The 26,012-nt window shown below is 47.6% G+C and overlaps 1 protein-coding gene across 1 annotated transcript in view; it reads right to left on the reverse strand.

Annotated features, from left to right (window-relative positions):
* The window catches only part of ARMC9 (armadillo repeat containing 9), a 150,130-nt gene that overhangs the window by 57,331 nt on the left and 66,787 nt on the right, over nucleotides 1–26,012 (reverse strand). The window contains exons 17-19 of the mRNA XM_066280587.1: nucleotides 25,078–25,152; nucleotides 18,261–18,351; nucleotides 12,017–12,072 (exon numbers count right to left, since the gene is read on the reverse strand). Coding sequence (XP_066136684.1) covers nucleotides 12,017–12,072; nucleotides 18,261–18,351; nucleotides 25,078–25,152 — 222 coding nt within the window. The remainder of the gene's footprint in view (nucleotides 1–12,016; nucleotides 12,073–18,260; nucleotides 18,352–25,077; nucleotides 25,153–26,012) is intronic.

Below are 26,012 nucleotides of genomic sequence, written 5' to 3' on the forward strand. Positions count from 1 at the left end.
ATCCGCAGAGGTACGCCCGGACTTGCTGTTTGCCTTGTACTCATACAGTGTCAACAGCCACTCCTCACTCAGCAAAGATCTTTTATGGAAACACTTGGCAACGAAACGCAAGTGATGGTGGCTGAAATACTTACATGTTCCATACCTTTAGTGACTTTCACGGTTTATCCTGGAACAACGGGGCTGACACCTGCACCAATGGCGCCAGAGCAAGGAAGGCAGAACCACCGGTGCCTGAGCATCCATCAGTTAGGCAAAGCCACCAAACTCCGTCTAGGACAGTCTCTGCATTCTCCACTGCCACCGGGCAGATAAACAAGTGATAGACAGATAAAGATGACAGGCAGACAGATGACAGAAAGATCACAGATAGAGAGGGTCGCATTTAACAATGTCCTTGGTGGAAGCAGCAGGAACGAATGTTATTAAATCTTGACTCTTGGGCCCATCTGTGTAACAAAATGGGACGCACGTGATGGTTATCAGGAAGAAAAGCACTGGGGAGATTATCTGAGTTGCACGCTGCACAGGGCCCCTTTTTCAAGAAATACTGTTTTTGGTTAAAAGAATGACCAACAAACTGGTTATTCAGACTTCAGTAACTGGCAGACATTTTCTCAAAAATTAATGAGGCGAGCCTTTCACTTCCAGGAAAACAACTGACACTATCCATTATCGATAATAAAATTTGAACTTTCAAGAGGAAACCATTTAAAAGACCTGTTCCTGCTCCTGTTAGCTTGATAGCTTCCTATTACTTGAAGGCTTTCTAAGGAGATCAGTGGGGACAGTCACCAAAGTACTGTGGGGGATGTTCTGTAATCAGATATGGCAACATGTGGAAGAACTGAAGAGCCACAAAGCCATTAGTTTCCAGATGACCGAGGCGTAGAAACACCAAACCGTGCACGGGTGAGAGAGCTATGGGAGGGGCCCAACAGGCAAGATGCCGCAGGAATTATGGAGTGAGACTTCTGAAAACCCGGTCTTCCGTAAAAGCAAGGAGAATGCTGGCAAAAATGATCCAAATCAATTTTTTCAGAACTCTGGAAACTAACCAGAGGATTGTGACAATTTTGGGAGGCAGTGGTTTATTTAAGAAAAAAAAAATGGCCAGCTCCCAGCAAGAACAAAAAATGTGGCATTTAAACTTGCCCATTCCTCTCACTCTCTCCCGCTTTTAAAAACCCACGTCCTGCAAACAAAGCAAAAAACAGCAGACAAGCAGTCACTGGAGGTGGCAGGTGGGTTCTGAGTGCCTCAAAGGCCCCATTCCCAGGGGACCATCATATCTGCCCTGTCTGACAATACCCCCCGGGAACCCCTCTCACAGGGCTCCTCTTCACTGACCTGAGAGCTTGCTCAGGGTCAGCAGGCTTGCCTGTGGGGCTTCGTTAAAAGCACTCTTAAACAACCAATGGGTCAAAAAAGAAATCACAAGGAAAAGTAGAAAATATTTTGAGATGAATGAAAATGAAAACACAAGGCTTATGGGATGTAGCAAATGCAGTACTTGAAGGGAAATTCATAGCTATATATTTAATACCTACATTAAAAAAAGAGAAATCTCAAATCAATAACCTAACTTTATACCTTGATGAATCAGAAAAAGAAGACCAGGGGAGAGGAAATAATAAAATTCAGAGCAGAGATAAATGAAATAGAGAAGAGAAAAACAATTGAGAAACCTAACAAAACCAAAGTTTGGTTTTTGGAAAGACTGACAAAATTGACAACCCTTTAGCTAGACTGACTGTATTCGTCAATGTGGGCTTCTATAACAAGATACCACAGGCTGAGTGGCTTACCCAACAGAAGTTGATTTCTCATAGTTCTGGAGGCTGGGAGTCCACAATCAAGGGGTAGGCTGATTTGGTTCCTGGTAAGAGTTTTTCCTTGGCTTTCTTCTCTGTCCTCACATGGTGGTGAGAGCGAGAAAGTGCTCGGTGGTGTCTCTGCGTACAAGGGTACCGGTCCTATAAGACCCGGGTCCCACTCTTACAACTACACTTAACCTTAACTAACTCTTCAAAGGCCCCACCTCAAAGCACAGCCACACTGGGGGTTAGGGCTTCAGTGTATGAATTTGAGGGGACACAATTCAGTCCATAGCACTGACCAAGAAAAAGAGTTAAGACTCAAATTGCTAAAATCAAGAATGAAAGATAGATACAACACTACTAACCTTACAGAAACCAAAAGGATCGTAAGGGAATGCTACAAATAATTGTACGCCTACAAATTGTATGTCTTAGATGAAATGGGCAAATTCCTAAAAGATACAAATTATAGAAATGGACTCAAGAAGAAGTATAAAAATCTGAACAGATCAGCCCTGGCTGGGTGGATTAGTGGATTGGCATTGTCCTGGTGTGCTGAGGTCACAGGTGCCCAGGTCAGGGCACATATGAGTAGCAACCAATGAGTGTGCAACTAAATGGAAAACTAAGGGGAACAATAATTTAATGTTTCCCTCTCTCTCTCTCAAATAAATGGAAAACAAATTTTAATTTAAATAGATTAGACCTATAACAAGTAAAGAGATCAAATTAGTAATAATAAAAACACTTCCCCAAAAGAAAAGCCCAGCCTAGGTAGAAGAAGAATTCTACCAAACATTTAAAGAAAAATTAACATCAATTCCTCATAAAATTTTCCAAAAACAAACCCAAACAAACAAACAAACAAACAAAACCAGAAGAGGAGGGCACACTTCCCAACTCCTATTACGGGGCCAGTATTACCCTGATATCAAAACTAGACATAGACATCACAAGAGAAGTCAACTACAGGCTCACAACCTTTATGAATGAATAAAGATATCAAAACCCTCTACTAAATATTAGCAAACCAAATCCAGCCATATATAAAATGGTGTATAAATCATGAGGAAGTGGGATTTATCTCAGTAATCCAAGGGCGGTTCAGCATATAAAAATCAGTCAATATAATATATCGCATTAAGGACAGAAAAAAGCCTGTAAGATTGTCTTAATTGATGTAGAAAAAGCATTTGACAAAATCCAACACGGAACAGAATTTTCTCAACCTGATAACGAGCATCTGTGGACACACAGCTGGCATGAGGCCAGATGGGGACAGACCGAAAGCTTCCCCTGAAGATCAGGAAAAATGTACCACCACTTCTGTTCAGCACTGTACTGGAAGTTGTGGCCAGGGCAATTCGGCAAGAAAGGGAAATGAAAGATAATCTGGACTTGAAAGGAAGAAGTAAGCTTACCCCTGTTCGCAGATGACATGCTGTTCTACACAGAAAGTCCTAAGGAATCCATCACAAAACAAAAGAGGCAAAACACTCGTGGAGTTAAGAAATAAGCTCAGCAAGGTAGGATACAAGACCAATGGACTAAGTCAGCTGCATTTCTATACACTAGCAATGAACACTCAGAAAATAAAATTAACAAAAAGGAAAATGGACAAATAGATTTTACTTAACAGAATAAAAAGAGGTTTGTTGACATGGTTTCTGATTCCATATTGCAATGAGCTTTTATTAAACCATCACTTGTTCAGTTTGGAACTAGTATCAAAGAGAAATATATCCCAAAAGGTTATTAAAATACTTCCACCTCTTTCTAAAATTATGAGGTTAGATTTTCTTTACGTCCTTTAATCAAAACAACATATTACAGCAGACATAACCCAGAGGTGAGTGTGAGGGCCCCATTATTACCTCATTCAGCATTAAAGAGGTTTACAAAAATAAAATACAGCACTATTCTTCTTAATACATTTGTTTTCTTTTGGAAAACAATCTTTTTGACAAAAATATCTTATATTAGTATGTAATGGGTTTATTATTCTCATTGTAAAATTAATTAATACATCCATTCTATCAGTTTTAATTTTTCTAATTTAGCAAATATTGATAGTCAAAATACACATAAACAAAAGGTCTCTGGAATCTTCAAAAATTTTTTAAGAGTGTAAAAATGACCTGAAACCAAATATTTGAGAATTCAAGCCATACATAAACATTATATATATTTTCTATGTATAAGATAGACTATATGTAAATTTTAGGGCTAAAGGAAACCTTAATCAGGATAGAAATCCCAGAGGCTATAAAAGAAAAGTCAATATATATACATATATATTCATTCAGTGAGAGGAGGGGAGGCAGAGATTTCCACATGCACCCTGACTGGGATCCGCCCGGCAAGCCCACTATGGGGTAATGCTGTGCCCATCTGGGGCGTTGCTCTAGTGCTCAGCAACTGAGCTCTTCTTAGCACCTGAGGTGGAGGCCATGGAGCCATCCTCAGCGCCAGGGCCAACTCGCTCCAATCGAGCCATGGCTGCAGGAGAGAGAGAGAGAGAGAAGAAAGAGGGGAAGTATGGAGAAGTGGATGGGTGCGTCTCCTGTGTGCTCTGACCAGGAATCGAACCCAGGACATCCACATGCTGAACTGATGCTCTACTACTGAGCCAACTAGCAAGGGCCAAAAACATTCTTAAGGCAAAAGATTTTATAAAAACCAATCAATAAATATGTTTTTAAAATATTTGCAGTAGAGGTGGAAAAGGGTCAATATCTGTAGTAAAGAGAGAATTCATGTGACTGGTGTCAAAAGATAAATGGAAATTAAAAAATGGAGAAGGGATATGACTAGGGAAAGAAGGGATGTGCTGGAAGGGATGTGACTTACAGGGCACAGGAAATCCAAACACCTGCTAAAATAGACATAAAAGACATAGGCAGTCACCATTCACTGGAGATGCAAAATGACAACAACAGTGAGAGCACTCACTATACCGCCGTTAAACTGGCAGAAGTAAGGAGTTCTGGCGCAGGTCTGTCGCTGGGGAGAGGGCAAGGGTCCCTTCCTGCTCTGCTGGTGAGGTCAGAACTGTTACAGGGTTCCTTTGCTGTCAGTCACACCCCTTTGATCCCTGTTCATATCCCTTCTCCATTTTTTTAAAATGTGTTTATCTTTTGAATTCAACTCACATGAATTCTCTCTTTATTACAGATATTGGCTGATTTAAGATTTCCAGAAAATATTAACAAGAGAAAAAGGCAACACTGTGTATGTGTGTGTGTTTATATCTCTATCTATGTAATCTCACTTGGTAAAAAATATTGACAAAAACATATGTGGAAATGTGTAAATATATATATCAATATATGTATGTATATATGTGTGTGTGTGTGTGTGTGTGTATATATGAACTTGTGTGTATCTTTTTTTTTTTTTTTTTAATTTTTCCGAAGCTGGAAACGGGGAGGCAGTCAGACAGACTCCTGCATGCGCCCGACCAGGATCTACCCGGCACACCCACCAGGGGGCGATGCTTTGCCCATCCAGAGCCATTTTAGCGCCTGAAGCAGGGACCATGGAGCCATCCTCAGTGCCCGGGCCATCTTTGCTCCAATGGATCCTCAGCTGCGGGAGGGGAAGAGAGAGACAGAGAGGAAGGAGAGGGGGAGGGGTGGAGAAGCAGATGGCGCTTCTCCTGTGTGCCCTGGCCGGGAATCGAACCTGGGACTACCACACACCAGGCCGACGCTCTACCGCTGAGCCAACCAGCCAGGGCTCGTGTGTATCTTCTAAGACAAATATGGAAGTCTCTACACATACTAGGTTGTTAACATGGGTTTTCGGGGGGGGGTTAGTAGAGAGGCGAAGGAGAGCCTGGTGCTGCCTCCCCTAGAAGATGCCTCTTCTGCTTTCCTGACCACATCTGTCCCACCATCAGTCCATCCTCCTTCCCTTCCCCCGGGCCAGGCATAGTCCTGCCAGGGAAGCCACCTGCCAGTATCCTCTGAGCATCTGGAAGTCCTCAGGAACCAACAGTCACTTATTTATTCTCTATTATTTGTAACTGTTTTTTTTTTTATTCATTTTAGAGAGGAGAGTAAAAGAGAGAGAGAGAGAGAGAAAGAGAGAAAGGGGGGAGGAGCAGGAAGCATTAACTCCCATATATGCCTTGACTAGACAAGTGCAGGGTTTTGAACCAGGGACCTCAGAGATCCAGATTGACGCTTTATCCACTGTGCTACCACAGGTCAGGCCCTGTTTCTATTTCTTAAAGAGACAAAGTGGTGTAATGGTTAACAGCATGGAGTTAGCATGCTGTTGGTTCGATTCCTAGCTCCATCACTTACTTACTAGCTGTGTGAACTTGGCATTGTTATTCCCACCTGTGGAATGGAATTAACACTGGTGCCTATCGCAGGGTCATGGTGAGGAGAGGAGTGAGTACATGTGAGGCTCCCAGAACTGTGCCCGGGACACGGTGCTGCTGTGCAGCTGTGAGCTGTTATCAGGATCATGATGACCTCACCTATCTAGATTTTAAACTCTTGAAGGTGTTTTAAACCATTGGTATCCTCTTAGATTTCTTTTGCATCCCTTCCTGATTACTGACTGGAATAATGTTACTTCAAGGCCCTCAGGTATTTCTTGAATAAACAAATGAGTGACTCAGATGTGAGACTCGGCAAAGGAGGAAACTGCTGGGCACATGATTGTCACTTACATGGCAACCAGCGACTCAAATCCATGGCTGATTTCACCTGGCATTTAAACCTATTTTGTTAAGAGGGGAGAATATTTGTCTTCAAATCAGCCTCCTGGGTGGCACAGGAAGGCCCTTCATCTCCACTTAGAAAGCCACTTAGGAGCAGACACAAGGTCACTTTCAACAGTAAGATGGCAACGTGAGCTACTTGTGGTGAAAACATTAGAATCAGGGCTCCTTTGCAGACATGTTACATATGCTTAATATCAAAATAAGTTGTATTGGCCCTGGCTGGTTGGCTCAGCGGTAGAGCATTGGCCCAGCGTGTGCAAGTCCCGGGTTCGATTCCCGGCCAGGGCACACAGGAGAGGCATCCATCTGCTTCTTCACTCTTCCCCCTCTCATTCCTCTCTGTCTCTCTCTCTTCCCCTCCCGCAGCCAAGGCTCCATTGGAGCAAAGTTGGCCCGGGCACTGAGGATGGCTCCATGGCCTCTGCCTCAGGTGCTAGAATGGCTCCAGCAGCAACAGAGCATCGCCCCCTGGTGGGCATGCCAGGTGGATCCCTGTCGGGCGCATGTGGGAGTCTGTTTGTCTGCCTCCTCCCTGCTTCTTACTTCGGAAAAATACAAAAAAAAAATTAATTAATTAAATAATACATTTCTTCAAAGCACTTATGGGCTGTGCTTGAACCCCTAAACTGTAGCTGTCACTCAGTCCTTCCTTTGTGTGCCCTGTCCAAGCTTACTTAGTATTATTTCTCTGGAGGTCTCAGTGGGTCTTCCGGAACAAGGGGTATAAGAAGCAATCTAGAAAACAACGAAGACACCAGCCGGCCCGATGCCATCCTCCCTCCTCCTGCCTTGAATGGTCACACACACACCCCCCTTCCCACCAGCATATTAACATGCTTAGGTCTCTCTCAAATGGAAACCAGACAGAAATGCCCTGTTTAGCTCCTCCCAGCTCCCCTCCCGCTCACGGCTGACTGTGGAAGGAGCTGTCTGGACTCACCAGCTCCCTTCTCTCATTGTGCACACACCCCTCAACCACTCAGTTGGCTTTTCGCCCCATTAGTCTACCATGATGCTCAGCAACTGCCCTATGCCCTCTAACCCCTCGTGCCCTTTCCCCTCCTCCCCTTCCACTTCACCAGAGCCCTGCTCATCAAGGCCTCTTCTCACCTCTCACCCAGCCATCCACTCCCTACCGCCCAGCTGGCTTCCAGTGTCAACAACGAAGGCGTGCTGAACAGATGTGTGAGCACATATAGAACTCTTGGGACATGTGTTTACATGTTTATTTTTTCCTGAGATGGAACCATACTATGCACAATACTTTGCAACTGCCTCTTACCATCTAACATTATATCCTGGACAGTCTTCAAGTCAGAAAATACCATTTCTAGCTACCATTCTAGCTCCACCTTCACCTTTTTTTTAAATTCTAAAATATAAATCTATGTATGTATTTCCAGTCATACTAAGTATTAACAATCAGAACAAGTTGTTCCATTTTTAGAAATTAGAAAAAATCACCACCTGACCTGTGGTGCCGCAGTGGATAAAGCGTCGACCTGGAACACTGAGGTCTCCAGTTCGAAACCCTGACTTCCCCGGTCAAGGCACATATGAGCGTTGATGTTTCCTGCTCCTCCCCCTTCTCTCTCTCCTCTCTAAAATAAATAAATAAAATCTTTTTTTAAAAATTAGATTTTGCCCCTGGGGGGTCCTCTGAGAGTGTCCAGTGGAGCAGGACCTGTGGCCAAAGTTGTAAGTGGGCAGATTTCAGCTCCTTGGGGGGAGGGGGTGAGCATGCCCCCCCACCTCTGCTGCCCCGCCTGCCTCCCACAGAGCCATTTCATCTTCCAAGGCAGAAAGCAGCCAACTGCAAACAATGCTTCCTCTATCTTATCTGTGCTTTGGGCTAAATAGTAATTCTTTAAAAGTTTATTTTTTATTTTTATTGATTTTAGCGAAAGAGGAAGGGAGAGAGAGAGAGAGAGAGAGAGACAGGAACATTGATCTGTTCCTGCATGTGCCCTGACCTGGGGTTGAAGCGGCAGTCTCTGCGCTTCGGGACGATACTCTAACCAACCAAGCTATCCAGCCAGGGCTAACTATTGAATTTAAAAAAATATTTTATGTTGATGAGCAAGATGATGTATATTATTACTCTAAGGCTCTGACAATAATTTTGCTGTCTCCTTCAAAGTTGTCACCTTGGGAGATGACAGCCACATTCCAACAAAGTACCACTTGTTCAAATGATTTTTGAAAATTTTCCTTTAGTCTAAGCATCTTTCACTGTCATTTCTCTAATTTTAAAGGTCACGCCTGCCCTCAGCGAAAGCTGAGTAGAGAAGGACAGGTCACCCTCACTAACGTCCTGGCTGAACAGCTGGGATCACCAGGGAGGGAGGGGCCAGGGGCTGCTCACCTGCGTCCATCACAGAAGGTCAACTTATGGTCCCAAATGACAGTCTTTCCTTCTAATTTCCCAACTACACCCCATCCAGGAACGTTCTGAAAACACCAGTTATCACAGTATTTTCAAACACTGTTTTCTTAAAATAAAATCTGTGGAGTTGCAAAAAATCCAGAGAAATTAAAAGATCTTTATATTCCTCCAATCATAGTAGACTATAATTTCTTCCACAGGGAAATTTCTTGAAGTTGAATTTCTATCCCTAACTAGAACTGCTGAACCAAATGAATTTTCCCTTGCAATAAAAAATAAGTGGGTTACTAGCAACAAAACAAAAAACCCCTAAGGGGTAAATCAGGAAGGGGAAAAACAGATCATAGGAGAAACTTTTGTATGCAACAACAAAAAATTATTGAAATTAAATAAGATATTAAGTCAAAATATAATTTATTTATTTATTTTTTTGTGAGAGTAGTGGAGATAGACTCCCGCATGCACCCCAACAAGGATCCACCCGGCAACCCCTGTCTAGGGCCGATGCTTTGCCCATCTGGGCTTGCTCGCAACCAAGTAATTTTTAGCACCTGAAGCAGAGGCTCCATGGAGCCATTCTTAGTACTTGGGGCCAACGTGTTTGAATCAATTAAGCCATGGCTACAGGAGGGAAAGAGAGAGAGAGAGTGAGAGAGAGAGAGAAAGGGAGAAGGGGAGGGGCAGAGAAGCAAATGGTCACTTATCTTGTGTGCTCTAACCAGGAATTGAACCTGTGACTTCCACATGCTGGGTCAATGCTCTACTGCTAAGCCAACTGGCCAGGGCCAGTTTAAATTTTTTTTTTTGTATTTTTCTGAAGTTGGAAACGGGGAGGCAGTCAGACAGACTCCCGCATACGCCCGACCGGGATCCACCCAGGATGCCTACCAGGGGGTAATGCTCTGCCCATCTGGGGCGTTGCTCTGTTGCGACCAGAGCCATTCTAGCGCCTGAGGCAGAGGCCACGGAGCCATCCTCAGCACCCGGGCCAACTTTGCTCCAATGGAGCCTTGGCTGTGGGAGGGGAAGAGAGAGACAGAGAGGAAGGAGAGGGGGAGGGGTAGAGAAGCAGATGGGTGATCCTCCTATGTGCCCTGGCTGGGAATCGAACCCAGGACTCCTGCATGCCAGGCCGACGCTCTACCACTGAGCCAACCGGCCAGGGCCAGTTTAAATTTTTAAAAAAGATTTTATTTATTGATTTGAGAGAAGGAGGAGAGGAGCAGGAAGCATCAACTTGTAGTTGCTTCTTGTATGTGTCTTGACCAGGCAAGCCTGAGGTTTCAAACCAGCAACCTCAGCATTCCAAATCAACACTCTAGCCACTGTACCACCACAGGTCAGGCTCAAAATATAGTTTAAAGTGGTACAGGGGTGGTGTCCTATCACAGTCACTAGAAGACTGAGTCAGGGAGCTGGCTTCTCACCACAGGCTGGCAAAGGATGGCCCCAAAGGCCTGTTTTTGGAAGACCAGCAAGCTAAGAATAACTTTTACATTTTTAAATATTTGAAAAAAAGTTTAGTGACACATAAAAGTCATACAAAATTCAAATTTTACTGTCCACACATAAAGTTCTACGGGAACTCTGCCACGCTCGCCCATTCTGTACTGCCAATGGCTACTCTGTTAAAGGGGCAGGGTGGACGGGCTGGGACAGCCCTGTGGCCTGCAGAGCCTGAAACATTCAGTACCTTTCTCTTTACGGAAGGTCTGCTGGTCCCTGTTTGAAACCATGTTTTCCTGACATTAACTCCCTGGTAATTTGAGGCTGATCTCCTCCCCTCTCAGATCCACCTTTGTGGAGGAAAGGGCTTGGAGAAAGTGCTGGCCTGGACACCCCCCACCCCAACCCCCACCCCCTGTTGAGGTCCCCACGCGCCTGTCTCACCAGGCTGAGGGAACAGCGCTCACTGGTGCCACCTACAGCCCATGAAGAAAATGGCAGGTGGGAGCTGCCTGAGGAGGGACCATCACTGGCAGAACTCAGCAAACTGTCCTCTTTGGTGGAGGGCTCCTAAATGAACCATCTCCCATAACTGATGACATCAATGAACAGAAACCTGGCTTTTGCACACCCTTTGCACTGCTAGACCACAGCTCCAATGAAAAGACATCTGCCAGCATCCACTCCCCAGCACACAGAAGGCATGTAAATCACAGACGGCCACAGAGGACTGAGAGCACGCATGCTCTTTCCAGGTCTGCAGGAAAAACAGTGAAACGTCATCTGTCATCTGAACATCCCTCCACAGCCCATGAGTCACCTCTACACCATTCCACGAGACTCACCCCTGTCATTCCTGAACCTTCACGCTCTAAAGCACCAGGGAAGCAGATTTTTTGCAGCCATGGAAACCCGTAGCAAAAGAATGCGAAATGGCAGAGCGGAGTGCTTCATCCCGCCAGCTCTGAACCGGGCCCCACGCTCTCACGCTGCCGATTCTCACGGCGAGCCTCACACCCAACATTCCCACCCAGGGAGGACAGGTGCAAAACAACTCCCTTTGAAGAACTGCTCTTCCGACCTCCCACAAATCCCAAGTGCCAGGGAGTGCGGCGTCCCTGTACGGGCTGCAGGACTCCCACCCACCACGCGCAGACAGGCTTCAGCCGTGGCCCCGCCAGGCCTCCGCCCTGAAGCCCGCTGGTAGAGCTCCGTGCCGCCCACAGCCTGGCGGGCGCCGTCATGTGACCTGAACAGGACGCGGCACAGCGATGCTCTGAGACCACCGAGCCCCAGAGTCGGTGGGCAGCTTTCGTTTCTTCCCTCTTAGAGCCCAGCGGCCAGTCGGTAACAAAGCCTGGGCTAGACCACTGAGCGGTCAGAGGCCACATGGAGAGAGGCTGTGGAAGGTACACGGCCAGCGCGGACACAGAAAGAAGTAGCCACATGACACCCCAAGGGAGACCAGCAGAAAGTCACCCAGCTGAATGCGAGCCAACCTACAGAATTGTGAGCAATGGAGCAGTGAGAAAAATCTCCATTTCTAGACTCACTTTTCAGGGCAAGGAAGAGGACCAGAATAGCCTGACACAAGTCTCCCATGTGGTGTGAGAGCCTCCAACTTACTTCATCATCTTCATCTTCGTCATCATCAGATTCAAGGACACCATCCAGGAGCTCTTCTATAAAGAAAAAAAAAATCAACGAGTAACTGTGAGCACAGTGAGGAGCCATGGCCAACAAATCTCTCCGGCCTCTGCAGAGTCGTGTCAACACCCTAAGGAGAATTAGGTTACATCAAAACAATCATGTTTCTGCCTGACCGGGTGGTGGCGCAGTGGATAGAGCGTCGGACTGGGATGCGGAGGACCCAGGTTCGAGACCCCAAGGTCGCCAGCTTGAGCGCGGGCTCATCTGGTTTGAGCAAAGCTCACCAGCTTGGACCCAAGGTCGCTGGCTTGAGCAAGGGGTTACTGGCTCTGCTGGAGGCCCGTGGTCAAGGCACATATGAGAAAGCAATCAATGAACAACTAAGGTGTCGCAATGAAAAACTAATGATTGATACTTCTCATCTCTCTTTGTTCCTGCCTATCTGTCCCTATCTTTCTCTGTAAAAACAAACAAACAAACAAACAAAAAACAATCATGTTCCTGGGGCCATTGCAGCTCAAGTTTGATATCATCCTAAGCAATGTTAAATACATCTCTCCATTTTTATCAGAACACTTAGTGGTAGCATGAGAAAAATGAACAGCCACCACACAGTTTCGGAGGAATCCGGGGGAAAGGAAACTAGGGTTACTGCTCGGCGTTGTGCGAGATACTGCCACCCACACAGAGAGGATAAGGGGCTTGTTTTGTGGTCACACTCCCAGCAAGTGACAGAGCTGAGATGGAAACTGACTCTATGTTTAAATCCCATGATTTCCCCAGACAGGCCAGGGGTAGTGGTCATGGCAGGCAGGGTTGCTGAAGGCGCCCGTGGTTCACTGCTAGATCTTAAACAGTTTACAAAGGAGGAAAAAAATTAGTAGCACAACAGAGTCACAGAAAGAATGAACCTCTATTTCTTCGTCTGTAAAATGGGTATGAGACCATCTACTTCCTAGGGTTGTTGGGAGATCTCACAACACGCCAGAACTAAGCCACCTGGCCCGGGGCCAGGTACACAGTAGGTGTAATGTAGGAGTTACTTTCTCCTCCATGAAGCCTTCCTTGATTCCTCACCGAGCAGTCACCAGCGTCTCCCCTGAATACACTCGGCGTTTTATCTACAAGTTGATAATAATCACCGCTTTTGGACGATCCACGTGCACTAGTGAATGACGGCTGCTGACTTGCCTGGGTATCTATCTTCTCACCCACTGGACTGGACAGCGATTGGCTGGACTGAGGCCAGTACAGGACTCCTCGCTTTGCTGCAGCTGGCAAGCCTCCATGCCCATCAAGGGCCGTGCCGCCACTGTCACAGAATCTGTTTAGTCAAGAAAGCCACTTTGCAGACAGAAGGATGCTGTCACCCTGAAGTTTGGTTACCTAACTTCTGTTCCCTACCGGCCCATGAAGAGCACGACTCCATTCCACCTTCGGTAAAGAGCTTGCAAGCAAGCAGTTGTCAAAGTGGAGGTGCTGCGATATTCACCAGTGATAAATCTTTCTTTTCAAATAGAGATTTTTTTTTTTTTTTTTAGAATCTTAGACATTTCTAGGGCCACTGGCTCATCCAGCCATATTCCCCTCCCCGAACCTACTGGCTCAGACCCATCCTTTCCCGGAGACAACCCAGTCCTGTGAACCAAAGTACCGTATAAGCCGCGGGTCCTCCGCTCTGGGGTGACGGGGACACAAGCCCTGTCTCCTACCCAGTTCCCAGAGTTGTGGCTCCCCACCACGTGCCCTCACACCGGTAACTAACAGGGCACGGCGCTGGAGCTGCCTGTGTCCGCCCTTTCCTGATGGCCCAGCTGCTGAGGCCGGCTCTGCCTGACGCCTGTCCAGCGACCGGTCAGCTCTCTCTGCCCTCTCTTCAGTGACCAGCCCGTGTCTGCTGGCCCCTTAGCTGAGGGCTGAGTTATCCTTCAGTTTCTCTACAGCAGTGGTTCCCAATCTATTTTGGGCCACGGGCCAGTTTAATGTCAGAAAATATTTTCACGGACCGGCCTTTAGGGTGGGACGGATAAATGTATCACTTGACCGAGACAAGCGTCAAGAGTGAGTCTTAGCCCTGGCCGGTTGGCTCAGCGGTAGAGCGTCGGCCTAGCGTGCGGAGGACCCGGGTTCGATTCCTGGCCAGGGCACATAGGAGAAGCGCCTATTTGCTTCTCCACCCCTCTGCCGCGCCTTCCTCTCTGTCTCTCTCTTCCCCTCCCGCAGCCAAGGCTCCATCGGAGCAAAGATGGCCCGGGCGCTGGGGATGGCTCTGTGGCCTCTGCCCCAGGCGCTAGAGTGGCTCTGGTCGCAACATGGCGACGCCCAGGATGGGCAGAGCATCGCCCCCTGGTGGGCAGAGCGTCGCCCCCTGGTGGGCGTGCCGGGTGGATCCCTGTCGGGCGCATGCGGGAGTCTGTCTGACTATCTCTCCCTGTTTCCAGCTTCAGAAAAATGCAAAAAAAAAAAAAAAAAAAGAGTGAGTCTTAGACGGATGTAACAGAGGGAATCTGGTCATTTTTTAAAAATAAAACATCATTCAGACTTAAATATAAATAAAACGGAAATAATGTAAGTTATTTATTCTTTCTCTGCGGACCGGTACCGGTCCGCGGCCCGGGGGTTGGGGACCACTGCTCTACAGTAGTCTTCCCCACCAGTGGGTTAGGTTCCTAAAATACAACGGAATCTCTGAACTTGAAAGCCTTAAAACTCTCTTGGGAGAGTGCTAGAGGACCGCGAAGGACTCGAAAGGGTGGAAACCCATATTCGTGCCACCAAGTTCACTAAAAGAAAACGAGAAAGTCAGCGCTCCACACACAGGTGCGGCAGCGCCCTGTCAGGGTCTTAAACCAGAAAACACGGCTCATCCCTACCCTGCTGTGAGCTTGCACTGGAGGCTGAGGCCTGGCCTGGATGGACCCGCTCCCGCTCTCCCTCCTCCGGGCTCCCTCCCGATGCTGGGACGCCCACTCTCATGTAAAGATGGCCACACGCATGCTAAGGTATTGAGCACATGGGTCTGGTCCTCCATCCCAATGGATGTTCAACGACTTTCTAATTTTGTTTCAGAGTAGCAGACTCCTGGGCAGTCATGTCTGGGTCCTGCCACTGTCCAATGGGTACAGAATACCTCAGGAACTTGAGATAAAAAATATAATAAACACTTTAGACGGTCTTTATTTAAACTGGGACTGAGTTAAGCAGGTATTCCCCAAACCTTTCCTGAATACACAAGGCTATAAAGCTTTAGCTCTGCCCAGGTAACTTCCTGCCAAAGTACATCCCGTACAGAAATGTAAACTGACCCCTCCCTCCTCATATTCTTTGGCATGATGTTCTAAGGGTCAGTTTTATGTAAGATATGTCTTTTAGCGATAGAATAAGGGCGGCGGGCATCCTGCTTCTTGGCTGCTGGGGAGGTGGGAAGGCTGACAAGGAGAGGGAGGCGGTGAGTCTCAGGAAACGGATGCTCAGCCCAAACGGGACCCCGCCACTGTACAGGGCCCCTGGCGTGGGAGGGAGGCCTCAGCATGCAGGTGGCCATGGAGAAGAGAGGGAACAACACTGCCCAGCATTTTGCCACCTTTGCAGACCAGGGCCTGCCTACCCAGAGAAGGTTAGGGTACAACCTCAGCCAGGGCTGAGCATAAGGTTTCCGTTCACTTTATTATTATTATTTTAATATGTCTGCCCAGCAGAATGTAAGCTCAGAGTCAGAATTAGGCCTGACCAGGTGGTGGCGCAGTGGATAGAGCATTGGACTGGGACGCGGAGGACCCAGGTTCAAAACCCCGAGGTTGCCAGCTTGAGCGCGGGCTCATCTGGTTTGAGCAAGGCTCACCAGCTTGAGCCCAAGGTCGCTGGTTTGAGCAAGGGGTCACTCGGTCTGCTATAGCACCCCCCCCCCGTCATGGCACATATGAGAGAGCAATCAATGAACAACTAAGGTGTCTCAGCTAAAAATTGATGCTTCTCCTCTCTCTTCCTTCCTGTCTGTCCCTATCTCTCTCTCTTTCTCTGTCACAAAAACAAATAAAGTCAGAATTATTGTTACAGAAAATAAAGTTCTATTTCTTGCTCCCTAAAAACCAGAAGGGTGTTCAGATGGAATGGGCCCAGTCTGAAGGGAGCCAAGCTCTCACACTCCCCGGCCGCTGTCCCCTGTGCCCTGCTGGCCAGGGGCCCTGGAAGGCCCTCCACCTGCCTCCACCTGTGTGTGTGTCTGAGGCAGCGATTCGCCACCTTGGCTGCATGTTGGAATCACCTGGGTGCTTTAACACCATGCACACCTGGGGTCCCCCAGCGGTTCTGATTTGACTGGGGTGGGGGCTGCCCTGTGCAGCCCGGCTGTGAACCGTGAACTGGAAGAGCCACCTTTGGGCTATTTCCAGGGAAGGGCGTCTGGCATCTCCCCTGTGCTTGGCTCTGGTTATGCGCTGACTTGGGATTAGAGATCACGAGATTCACTTAACCCTATGATTGAGAGATGGATTTTTTTTTTACCTTGTTCATGTGCTGAACACGATTTGTGCATTTGGCCTTTTAGTGACGTGGACGAATGGGTGCTGAGGAAGGACACGTAGACAGACATAAGTGACACGTGTGGCCTCTTGGATGCTGGCACGTGTATGAATCAGGATGAAGGTGTCGGGTGTCCACAGAAGGAGCCGTGGATGCCTGATACCTTCCCGGTCCATCCGAGGCCTCCCTCACCGGCCTTTTCTGCTTATTGTGGGATGTGGGCTGTCATGGTAACGGAGGAAGCCAGACAGAAAGGAGATCGCTTCCTTCCTTGCTGTCAGCGGCAACAAACTTTTCTGGAGCAACTGAGTGTGGGCGCAGGACCCCCGTGCCTCCAGCGGCGCTGGGAAGACTGGCATCCGTCTCCATCACCAGACCCTAGGGCTCTGGAAGCCACTCTTCGGAGGTGGGGAAGAGCAAGGAGGGAGAGACCCACATAAAGAGAACTTACAGGTAGCAGAGGGTTTCGGTAAGTGCTTTTGAATTCTTCTTGTTGACTATAAGCCTAACGTGGGATAAGTGACTGTTGATTTGGGGACAGTGTGGCCTTGACTACCTGGTTGAACTTTTTCTGGGTTTACCTGTGCTCCTGAATAAACTCCAAGATACTGTGGTAAGGTACCAAAGAACTGAAAAATTAATATTAATATTTTAGAAGAAAGAGTTAGGTTTCTTTCCCCCTCTGTTCCCCCACACCTGTGAAGCAGAAGGTAAACAGCTAGCCAGGAATGCTGGAGAGGGAAGAGAGATTGGAGTAGCCCTTTCCTCTCCCCTTTCTTTCTTTTTAAGGCAGTGGTAGTCAACCTGGTCCCTACCGCCCACTAGGGGGCGTTCCAGCTTTCGTGGTGGGCGGTAGCAGAGCAACCAAAGTATAAATAAAAAGATAGATGAACTATAGTAAGTTGTTTTATAAAGATTTATTCTGCCAAACTTAGCGAAAATCCAACATAAAGTACTTAATAATTACTATTATATGCTTTAACTTGCTGTAACTCTGCTTTATAAATTCTATAAGTAAAGTTACTTCCCTACTTTATAAATCACCATTACTGTGGAACTGGTGGGCGGTTAGAAAATTTTACAACTAACAGAGATATAGAAGTGGGCGGTGGGTATAAAAAGGTTGACTACCCCTGCTTTAATGGGCAATTTACAAACACTTATCCTCTGACATCATGTAAGCCCCTCCCATCCTGATACCATGTGATTGACGTATGAACCTCTAGACAAAGGAATAGCAGGTGGACACTGAAAGATTTGGGGATGTCTTTTGATATGTAAAACGACATCCTTTGCTATTGTGTTACCTTATAAGTTTTAATATGTAGGAATGTTTTTTATAGATCCTATAGACAAATGTTATAAGCTTGTTAATGAATTGATTATTGTGTTCTTTTTCCCTTCCCCCAGACCTGTATGTGATCAAGTGTATATAACTAGCCTCAGAGCTATATTCTGGATGCACAATTTGGGTCAGCTATACCCCGTGTTTGTCATATGCAGCCGGCTTATTAATAAATCTCCTCCTATTAATAAAACTCCTACAAAGTCATTTGGACCTGGTGTCTCTACGTAAACCTGGCGGAACGCTACTTTACAACAGTAGGACAAGGCCTCTGGCAGGAGGGCCCACCCAGCAGCTTCCCGGCGTGTGGGAAAGAGCCAAAGGCCAGAGCACAGAGCCTTGCCTTCAACTGACCTGCGTTCAGCTGCTTGACGATGAACTCGATCTGGCGGGTCATTTCGGCATTGCCTTCTCGGAGGAAGCAGCGGAGGATGTCTTCCATTCCCTGAAGCAACGGAGAGAGTAACCATGACCACGTCCATGTTTGGTGGGGGGGGGGCAGGGACTACTTTTCAGTGCGGTCGTTTTGGCTAATCCCCCCGCCCCAAACACCTTGTCTAAGCACAATAAAAATTCCCCTGCTCAGTACTAAAAATTCTTTTTGTTCTTTTTATAGTTTACAGTGAAACTATTTTCTTTTCAGTTAATGATCTGACTTAATTATAACACATTTAGTTAAAAAAAAAAAAGATTATAAAAATCTACTGCATATGTATTCCCTTTAGTTTCGGGACTATGTTGTTTGTATTTTTTTGGGGGGGAGGTTCTTTCCTGTGTTTTCCCTAAATTTATACACTACCTTCTGGATTTTAGGGCCAAATACGGTCTTTGAAAAGTAAAAAAAACATGTGTTCAGAGAAATAAATAAATAGGACCTCTTTTTTATTTTTTAAAACAGGACCTCTTTTTACGTTAAGGTTGCTGGTTTGAAACCCCAGGCTTGCCTGGTGAAGGCACATGTGGAAATTGATGCTTCCTGCTCCTTCCTCCCTTCTCTTTCTATCTCTCTCCCCATCCCCTCTCTAAAATGAATAAATAAAATTAAAAAAATAAAATAGGACCCCTTTTTAAACAGTTATTATTCTGTTTCTATCAAAAGAATGATCAAGTCACTGCACTAGGCATTATTATTTTTTTTTTTTTTCTTTTTTCATTTTTCTGAAGCTGGAAACAGGGAGAGACAGTCAGACAGACTCCCGCATGCACCCGACCGGGATCCACCCGGCACGCCCACCAGGGGCGATGCTCTGCCCACCAGGGGGCGATGCTCTGCCCATCCTGGGCGTCGCCATGTTGCGACCAGAGCCACTCTAGCGCCTGGGGCAGAGGCCACAGAGCCATCCCCAGCGCCCGGGCCATCCTTGCTCCAATGGAGCCTTGGCTGCGGGAGGGGAAGAGAGAGACAGAGAGGAAAGCGCGGCGGAGGGGTGGAGAAGCAAATGGGCGCTTCTCCTGTGTGCCCTGGCCGGAAATCGAACCCGGGTCCTCCGCACGCTAGGCCGACGCTCTACCGCTGAGCCAACCGGCCAGGGCTGCACTAGGCATTATTTATTAGAAAACACTGGCATCAAAACTTTTAATACTGACAGAATTCCAGGGAAATGCAGAGGTGAGGGACCGTTCCCCTCCTCCCCTGCAGCATTTGAATGTATGGCTGCAGCTGATGAAGCCTTCTCACCACCACGAGGGAAAAGCATATCTAATAATGAATCCAAAAGAGGTACGCAGAGCCCTGGCTGGGGACAGTGAATAAGGTGTCATCCAGGTGCACCGAGGTCACGGGTTCGATCCCTGCCTGGTCAGGGCATGTATGAGAAGCAATCAGTGGGTGCATGACTACATAGGACAAGTAAGTGACACACGAATGCTGCTTCTCTCTCTTTCCCCCTTCCCCTCTCTCTGGCTCTCTCACCCTTTCTCTCTCTCTGAAATCAATGAAAAACATTTTAAAAAGAAGTGCTAAGTGTAGCTTTAAACATGGATGAGTTTCCATCATCTAAAGCAGAGCATTATGGCCCTGGCTGGTTGGCTCAGCAGTAGAGTATCGGCCTGGTGTGTGGAAGTCCCGGGTTCAATTCCTCGTCAGGGCATACAGAAGTGACCACCTGCTTCTCTATCCCCCCATCTCTCTCTCTCTCTCTCTCTCTCTCTCTTCTCCTACCACAGCCATGTCTCAAATGGTTCAAATGGTTTGAGCAAAGTTGGCCCCGGAAACTGAGGATGGCTCCATGGCCTCGGCCTCAGGTGTTGAAATAGCTCGGTTGCCAAGCAACAGAACTGTGGCCTGGCTGAGCACTGCCTGGTAGGGGCTTGCTGGGTGGATCCTGGTTAGGGCACCTGCAGGAGTCTGTCTCTGGCTCCTAGCCTCTCGCTTAATAAAAATAAATAAAAAAATAAAAGAGTAGAGCATTACCTTCCAGAAAGGTTAAATCTGGATTGTAATCCCACCTCCCCCATGAACTAATTGTGTGACCCTTAAATTACTTAACCTCTCCCAACTATAAAATGAGGATGATGATTTGACTTAACATGAGATTTTTAAAAAATAAAGCATATAATTGAGTGTTGGTTTTGGAGATGTACACATCTGTCAAATAAATTAAATTGTTTATGTAGGGCCTGTGCATCTCACTGCTGGAAATTATGCCTAAAAAAAAAGGCATCTAATCCGACGGCTGGCCCACAGTAGGTGCTCAATCGATGGTTGAGATTGTGTGTGTTGTGTCTGGTAAGGGTTTATAGTTCAGGAGAGAGAACTGGTAGCTAAAGCCAAGGGAATAAACAAGGTCGGGAGAAGAGAACTGGGAGGTCCTGACGTCGAGACGAGCGTTTCAAAACCGGCGTGGTCAGCAGTACGGAGGGCCCTGTGGGACCAGGCAGGCTCCTGGGTTTGTCCAACCTAAGCGACAGGCCCTTCACTGTCAGGAGAGCCAAGTTTAGGTCTCTCTGACTCACAAGCTGACCTCCCCAGTCTCCATCTCTGCCCATGGGAGGGGGCAGAGGAAGAGGAACATGTCGAGTGGAAGCAGTGTGACAGCTCTACGAGGCCCAGGAGCAGGGGCGCCCCCACCCGGTCAATGTCAACGATTTGAACATTTCACCAGTGGGGTGAGACCAGCAATTCATTCAAGCTTTCCTCTATTTTTTTCTTCTCAGGGGTTACTTTTGCAAATGATCATCTACTCATTTATTGAAAAAAAATTTTTTCATTTAGTTCTAGCTCAGTTGTTACTTCAGGGGGAAAAAAAAAATCACAAATTCCTTCTCTGTAATTAGCAGGATCATTGGGGGGAAGACTTCCTAATAAAAAATCCCCAGGCACACGACCTAGATTCTGCCAATCGAATGCACCCACGTGAGACTGATTTGGAAGTGGTGATGTGAAGATCAGGCACAGGGGGAATACACAGCTTAGTGATGGGTGGGTGGCGGCAGCATCCACCCTTTGGGGACAGCAGAGGCAGAGCTTCTGGTCCACAGGTGTGAGGGGTGGCTCGGTGGGCCCTGCGGTCACGGTTCAGCTGCCGTGTGTTCACTGGAGCAGCCCTGTGGAGTACGTGGGTGTTCCTCCTGGTTGTGTGGCTTCCGACCCAGCTCCAGGGCTCTCCCTGGGCCTCTGGGAGCCTTCCCAGCCGACAGGGCATCTGGTGGGCTCCAGGCCAGGCCAGCATGTTTGGCTGGGTCTACATCCCGGGGGACAGCTCCACGCCGACGGTTAGGCTGCGGTCAGGGCTGACGGCAGCCCTGGGGACTGCTCTGCTCTCTAGCCCCGGACCTTGGCACCTCCTAAAGTTCGAATGGGCTTCCGGGCACTCCTTATCTAGCTGTCCTGTGACGTAAGGATGGGCTTCCGGGCACTCCTTGTCTAGCTGTCCTGTGACTTAAGGATGGGCTTCCGGGCACTCCTTACCTAGCTGTGCTGTGACTTAAGGGTGGGCTTCCGGGCACTCCTTGTCTAGCTGTCCTGTGACTTAAGGATGGGCTTCTGGCCACTCCTTATCTAGCTGTCCTGTGACTTAAGGGCACCGTAACAGCTTTTGGTACTAGTGTAATTTTTATGTTGTCTTTGTTATTTTCCAGAAGTACACAAACGTTTTACACAGTTGCAAAATAGAGTTCTTAGAATGTCATATTTTGCTTGTATCTCTCATTATACAACACAAAACTTTCCATACTGCCTCACACCACTCTTCCTAACAATCATGTTGAATAGCTATTAGTATTCTGAGCAAAGGAACCATAATTTCATTAGCAATTCTATTATCAGGCATGCATGCTGCTTCCAGTTTTCCACTGTTATAAAAATGTGGAAATGGGCATCTTCCCTGTAGAGCTGCCTCCCCACACCAACGCCCAGAGGACAATGACTGTCCCCAAACTCTGCAGGTGTCCCTGGTTCTGCACAGACTGTGCACTGCTGCCCCACAGGGCTGGGCAGGAACGGCCACCCCCGTGGTCTGGGACCCTCAGCTCCGCCCCCACTTCCCCAGGGGTTCTGAGCTGATGTTAAGGTGGTGAGATTATGATTCCCCCCCCCCCATTGTGTGGTTATCTTTATTATTGTTACATGCAAAAAGAATGTAACTCCTTTATCAGTCAAAAACCTGCCTCAAGGATAAGAGCGAAAGGTGGGAATCTCAGGATTTGAGATTTTGGCCATAGCCTCCCCAGAGACCTACCTCTCTCATAAATTGTTTACACAGGCAACTGCTTAGGTCAGTAGTTTTCAATCTTTTCACACTTGGGACCAGTGAAAATAGGGGAATTATTTTGGGGACTGCTAAGGCAGAAATCACCCTGAGCATAAGCAATTTTGACTAAGATCACTGGGCCTATAATCTTTGTACAACATCCTAGTGGTTAACTCTTTCACGACCGGTGTGAAATTTCTGGCAGACCGGTCTGCAGACCAGCGGTTGAAAACCAGTGGCTTAGGCAACGTGTCCCACAGCTTCCTCTCCCACAGCCGCGGGCTCCTCCACAGCTGACGACTTCAATGCCTTTTAAATTGCCAGCGGGAAGCGTATGCTGCTTACACTTTTCTCTAAGTGGTCCAAGTTTTCTTCTTTAAGTCAATAATTCAATAATTCAGAGGCTGACTAGAACCTTATGTCAAAAACTATAAAGGAAAATATTAACAGATTCGATTATAATTAAAGCTGCCATCATTAAAAGACAAATGAAAAATAAGAGGACATATTTGTCAAAAGGTTAGTAGCCGCTTATTCCCCTATGACTTCTTTGACTCGGGTGACCGAGAAGTGTGTGGCAGCCAGCCCCCATGGTCCCCGCTTCCCGGAGTCCCTGCTCCTGAGTGGTCCCCACACTGTGCTGGGTTGGTCCATGTAAACAACAGACTCAAGCAACAGGACAGCACTTCCAAGACCAGGCTACACGGGAGCCCGTGGCTTCCATCTTGCCCACTTTCTGCCTCTCCGGCATCACACGTCTGGGGGGGTGCCAGCTGCCATGCTGAGAGAAGCACTGTGGAGGGGCACGTGGGGCAAGGCAGTGAGGTCCCCAGCCACCAGCTGGCCACGTAAGAGAGCGTGGAAGCGGGTTCTCCAGCCCTGGTCACGCCCTGGCTGCCCTGGCTGCCGTCCTCACTAAAGCCCAATGAGAGACTCTTAGCCAGGACCACGCCACCAGTCTGCTCTTGAACCTCTGTCCCACAGAAAGGGAGAGCTAATAAAAACTTTTTTAAGCCACTAAGCTTTGGGGTAATTTGTTGCATAGCAACAAATAACTCTTACAAGGGTCAATACTTTAATTTCCAAGCATTTGGGGATTTCCTAGATACCTTGTTTACTCAACCCTGTTTCTGCCCCATTCTCTCTCTCTCCTCTCTCCTGCTGGGACTCCTGCATCTAGAGTGAGACCTCTGGACGTGGTCACACAGGTCTCTGACCCTTTCCCTTCCCTCCAGCTCCCCTCCCTGGCCAGGATGATCTCTAAGAGCCATCCTTTCTAAGGTCCCGCAACTGCGAGTCTCCTCCAGACTCAACTCAGTCCCTGTCCCTCCCTGCATTCCCTCCCGCCTTCTCCGCCCTTTGGCCTGAGGGTCTTTCAAACTTTCTGATTCCCTGTCGCCTCCATTCTTTTTCTCTGAAACCCGCATGTTTTGTTCCTTGTGCTTGGTTGACAATTCCTCTGTTCCATCTGAATGACATATGCAGAATTCAACCAAGTTTATTTCCCACTGTTCTGTATTGAGAAAGCAGATTTTTTCCTTAATAGCAGTAGGTACGTAAATCCTATTGTTGACTGTGACCACACAGAATGGTTCTTTTCTTTTCTTTTCTTTTTTAGAATGGTTATTAAATATGTTTTTTTTTTTTAATCTCTGGCATAACTCACGATGGAATTTAGATGACCAACTGGAAGATTTAACAATTCTTCCAAGTAAGCGAAACCAAGTGGAAGAACATGTTTTGCTGGTCTCAAACTGAATTTAGCCTCTGCAAATACATACATTTAATTATCTCATCATAGCATTTAATACGCCCACTGGTAGCCTGGTGTCACGGGTTGTAAGGAGAAAGGATAACACTCCAGTGGTTTTGGGGATTAGATCTAGACGCATCTGTCACCTCACAACGCAACACCAACCACCTGTGGCTTGTTTTAGACTTCCCATACAAGCACTTATGCAAACACATTCAATACTGAATTTACTATTGAGCAAACGAACCACTTATGGGCTGCGAGATCATTGTTACCGGCCTTTCTGCTCCATTTGGCCACTATCAGGATGTCTGCAGATTAAGAGAGTTTTGATTGCACCAGTTTTCACTGCTGCCACAATTCCTCCGGAATCCTGGAGGTGGATCTGAGTGACGGTTTTCTCCATTTCGCCATTTTCCCACTAAGCTTATGTTACTACGAAATCCATCAGCGTTCCCCAAACCCCAAATTTAAATGCCATTTAAATGGTAAAAAATGTTTCCAACTTTCCAAAATAAATTTGCTGAAAACTTCCTAACGCTGCAGTTCTTGGTCGGTGAAGGAGAGAGGGACCCCTTGGGAATCTGATAAAAACTGCAGACTCGCATCAGAACACCGAAAACATGCATTTTGCGTACAATTTGGGGGGGGGTGTTCACAAACTCTGGCCGAGTCCCTCCACGGCGGCACAGACAGGCGCCGGCCGTGTCGCCGGCGCGGTTCTTACCATGGCTCTTGCTTCCTCACGAATGGACGGGACGGACAGGATGCTGTACAGTGCTCCGTTCACATACGGCTGTATCTTTAAGGGGAGAGAAAACAGTCATTCGCAAGTTCTCAAATACTGTACAACTCAATCATCAAACAGCACACTGAGACACTCTGGCTAATGAGAGCATCTCCAAATGTCACGTCCCAGTGACAGCTACAATGAGGAGTTCAGAACCAGGTTTTCATTCCCTCGTGAAGTGTACCCCTGCTGTCTCGCTGCTTAATCGATGTCACCGTCACTGAGACTAGAAACCGGAGTCGTCACTGGTGCCTCTCTCTTGCCCTCCTTTGTGGATCTCCAAGCCGTCTCTGGTAGGAACCCCTCTTCCCGTCCGCCCTGCTACTGTCCTTGCTCAGACAGCATGCCCATGACCTAGGCCACACCACACACCACATCTTCAAGTGGTCTCTACCGGTGATGTGCACCCTCTAACTCAACCACCAGATCACTGCCATAGCCCCACCACGTGGGCCCGATCACCCCTCTCCCCACCCGGAAAGTCCTATATTAACTCCGCGGCACACCACACAGGACCCCTTCGGGTTTGGCTTCTGTTCCCTCCCTCTGCTCCCCCTCCCTGCCACCGTGAAGTGCACTCTGCAGATACCACACTGCGTAAGGGACGCCCCGCCCCCCCCCACACTGCGTAAGGGACGCCCCGCCCCTCACGCCGTGACACACCTCGGCCCTGGTTCTAACAGTTCACGTTGCTGTAGTGCTCTTCCCACATGCGTCTACCTGGAAAGCTCTGACTCCGCTTTTCACGCTCGGCTCAGAATATCTCAGGGGGGGCGGGCCCTGCTCCTGCACCGGCCTCCACCGCAGTACTGGACTCGGGATGCTCTGTGATTTATACCTCTGTCTCCCCTGTCACGATCTCCTCAAGGACA

The sequence above is a fragment of the Saccopteryx bilineata genome, chromosome 5 (assembly GCF_036850765.1).
Source record: "Saccopteryx bilineata isolate mSacBil1 chromosome 5, mSacBil1_pri_phased_curated, whole genome shotgun sequence".
NCBI classification, from domain to species: Eukaryota; Metazoa; Chordata; class Mammalia; order Chiroptera; family Emballonuridae; genus Saccopteryx; species Saccopteryx bilineata.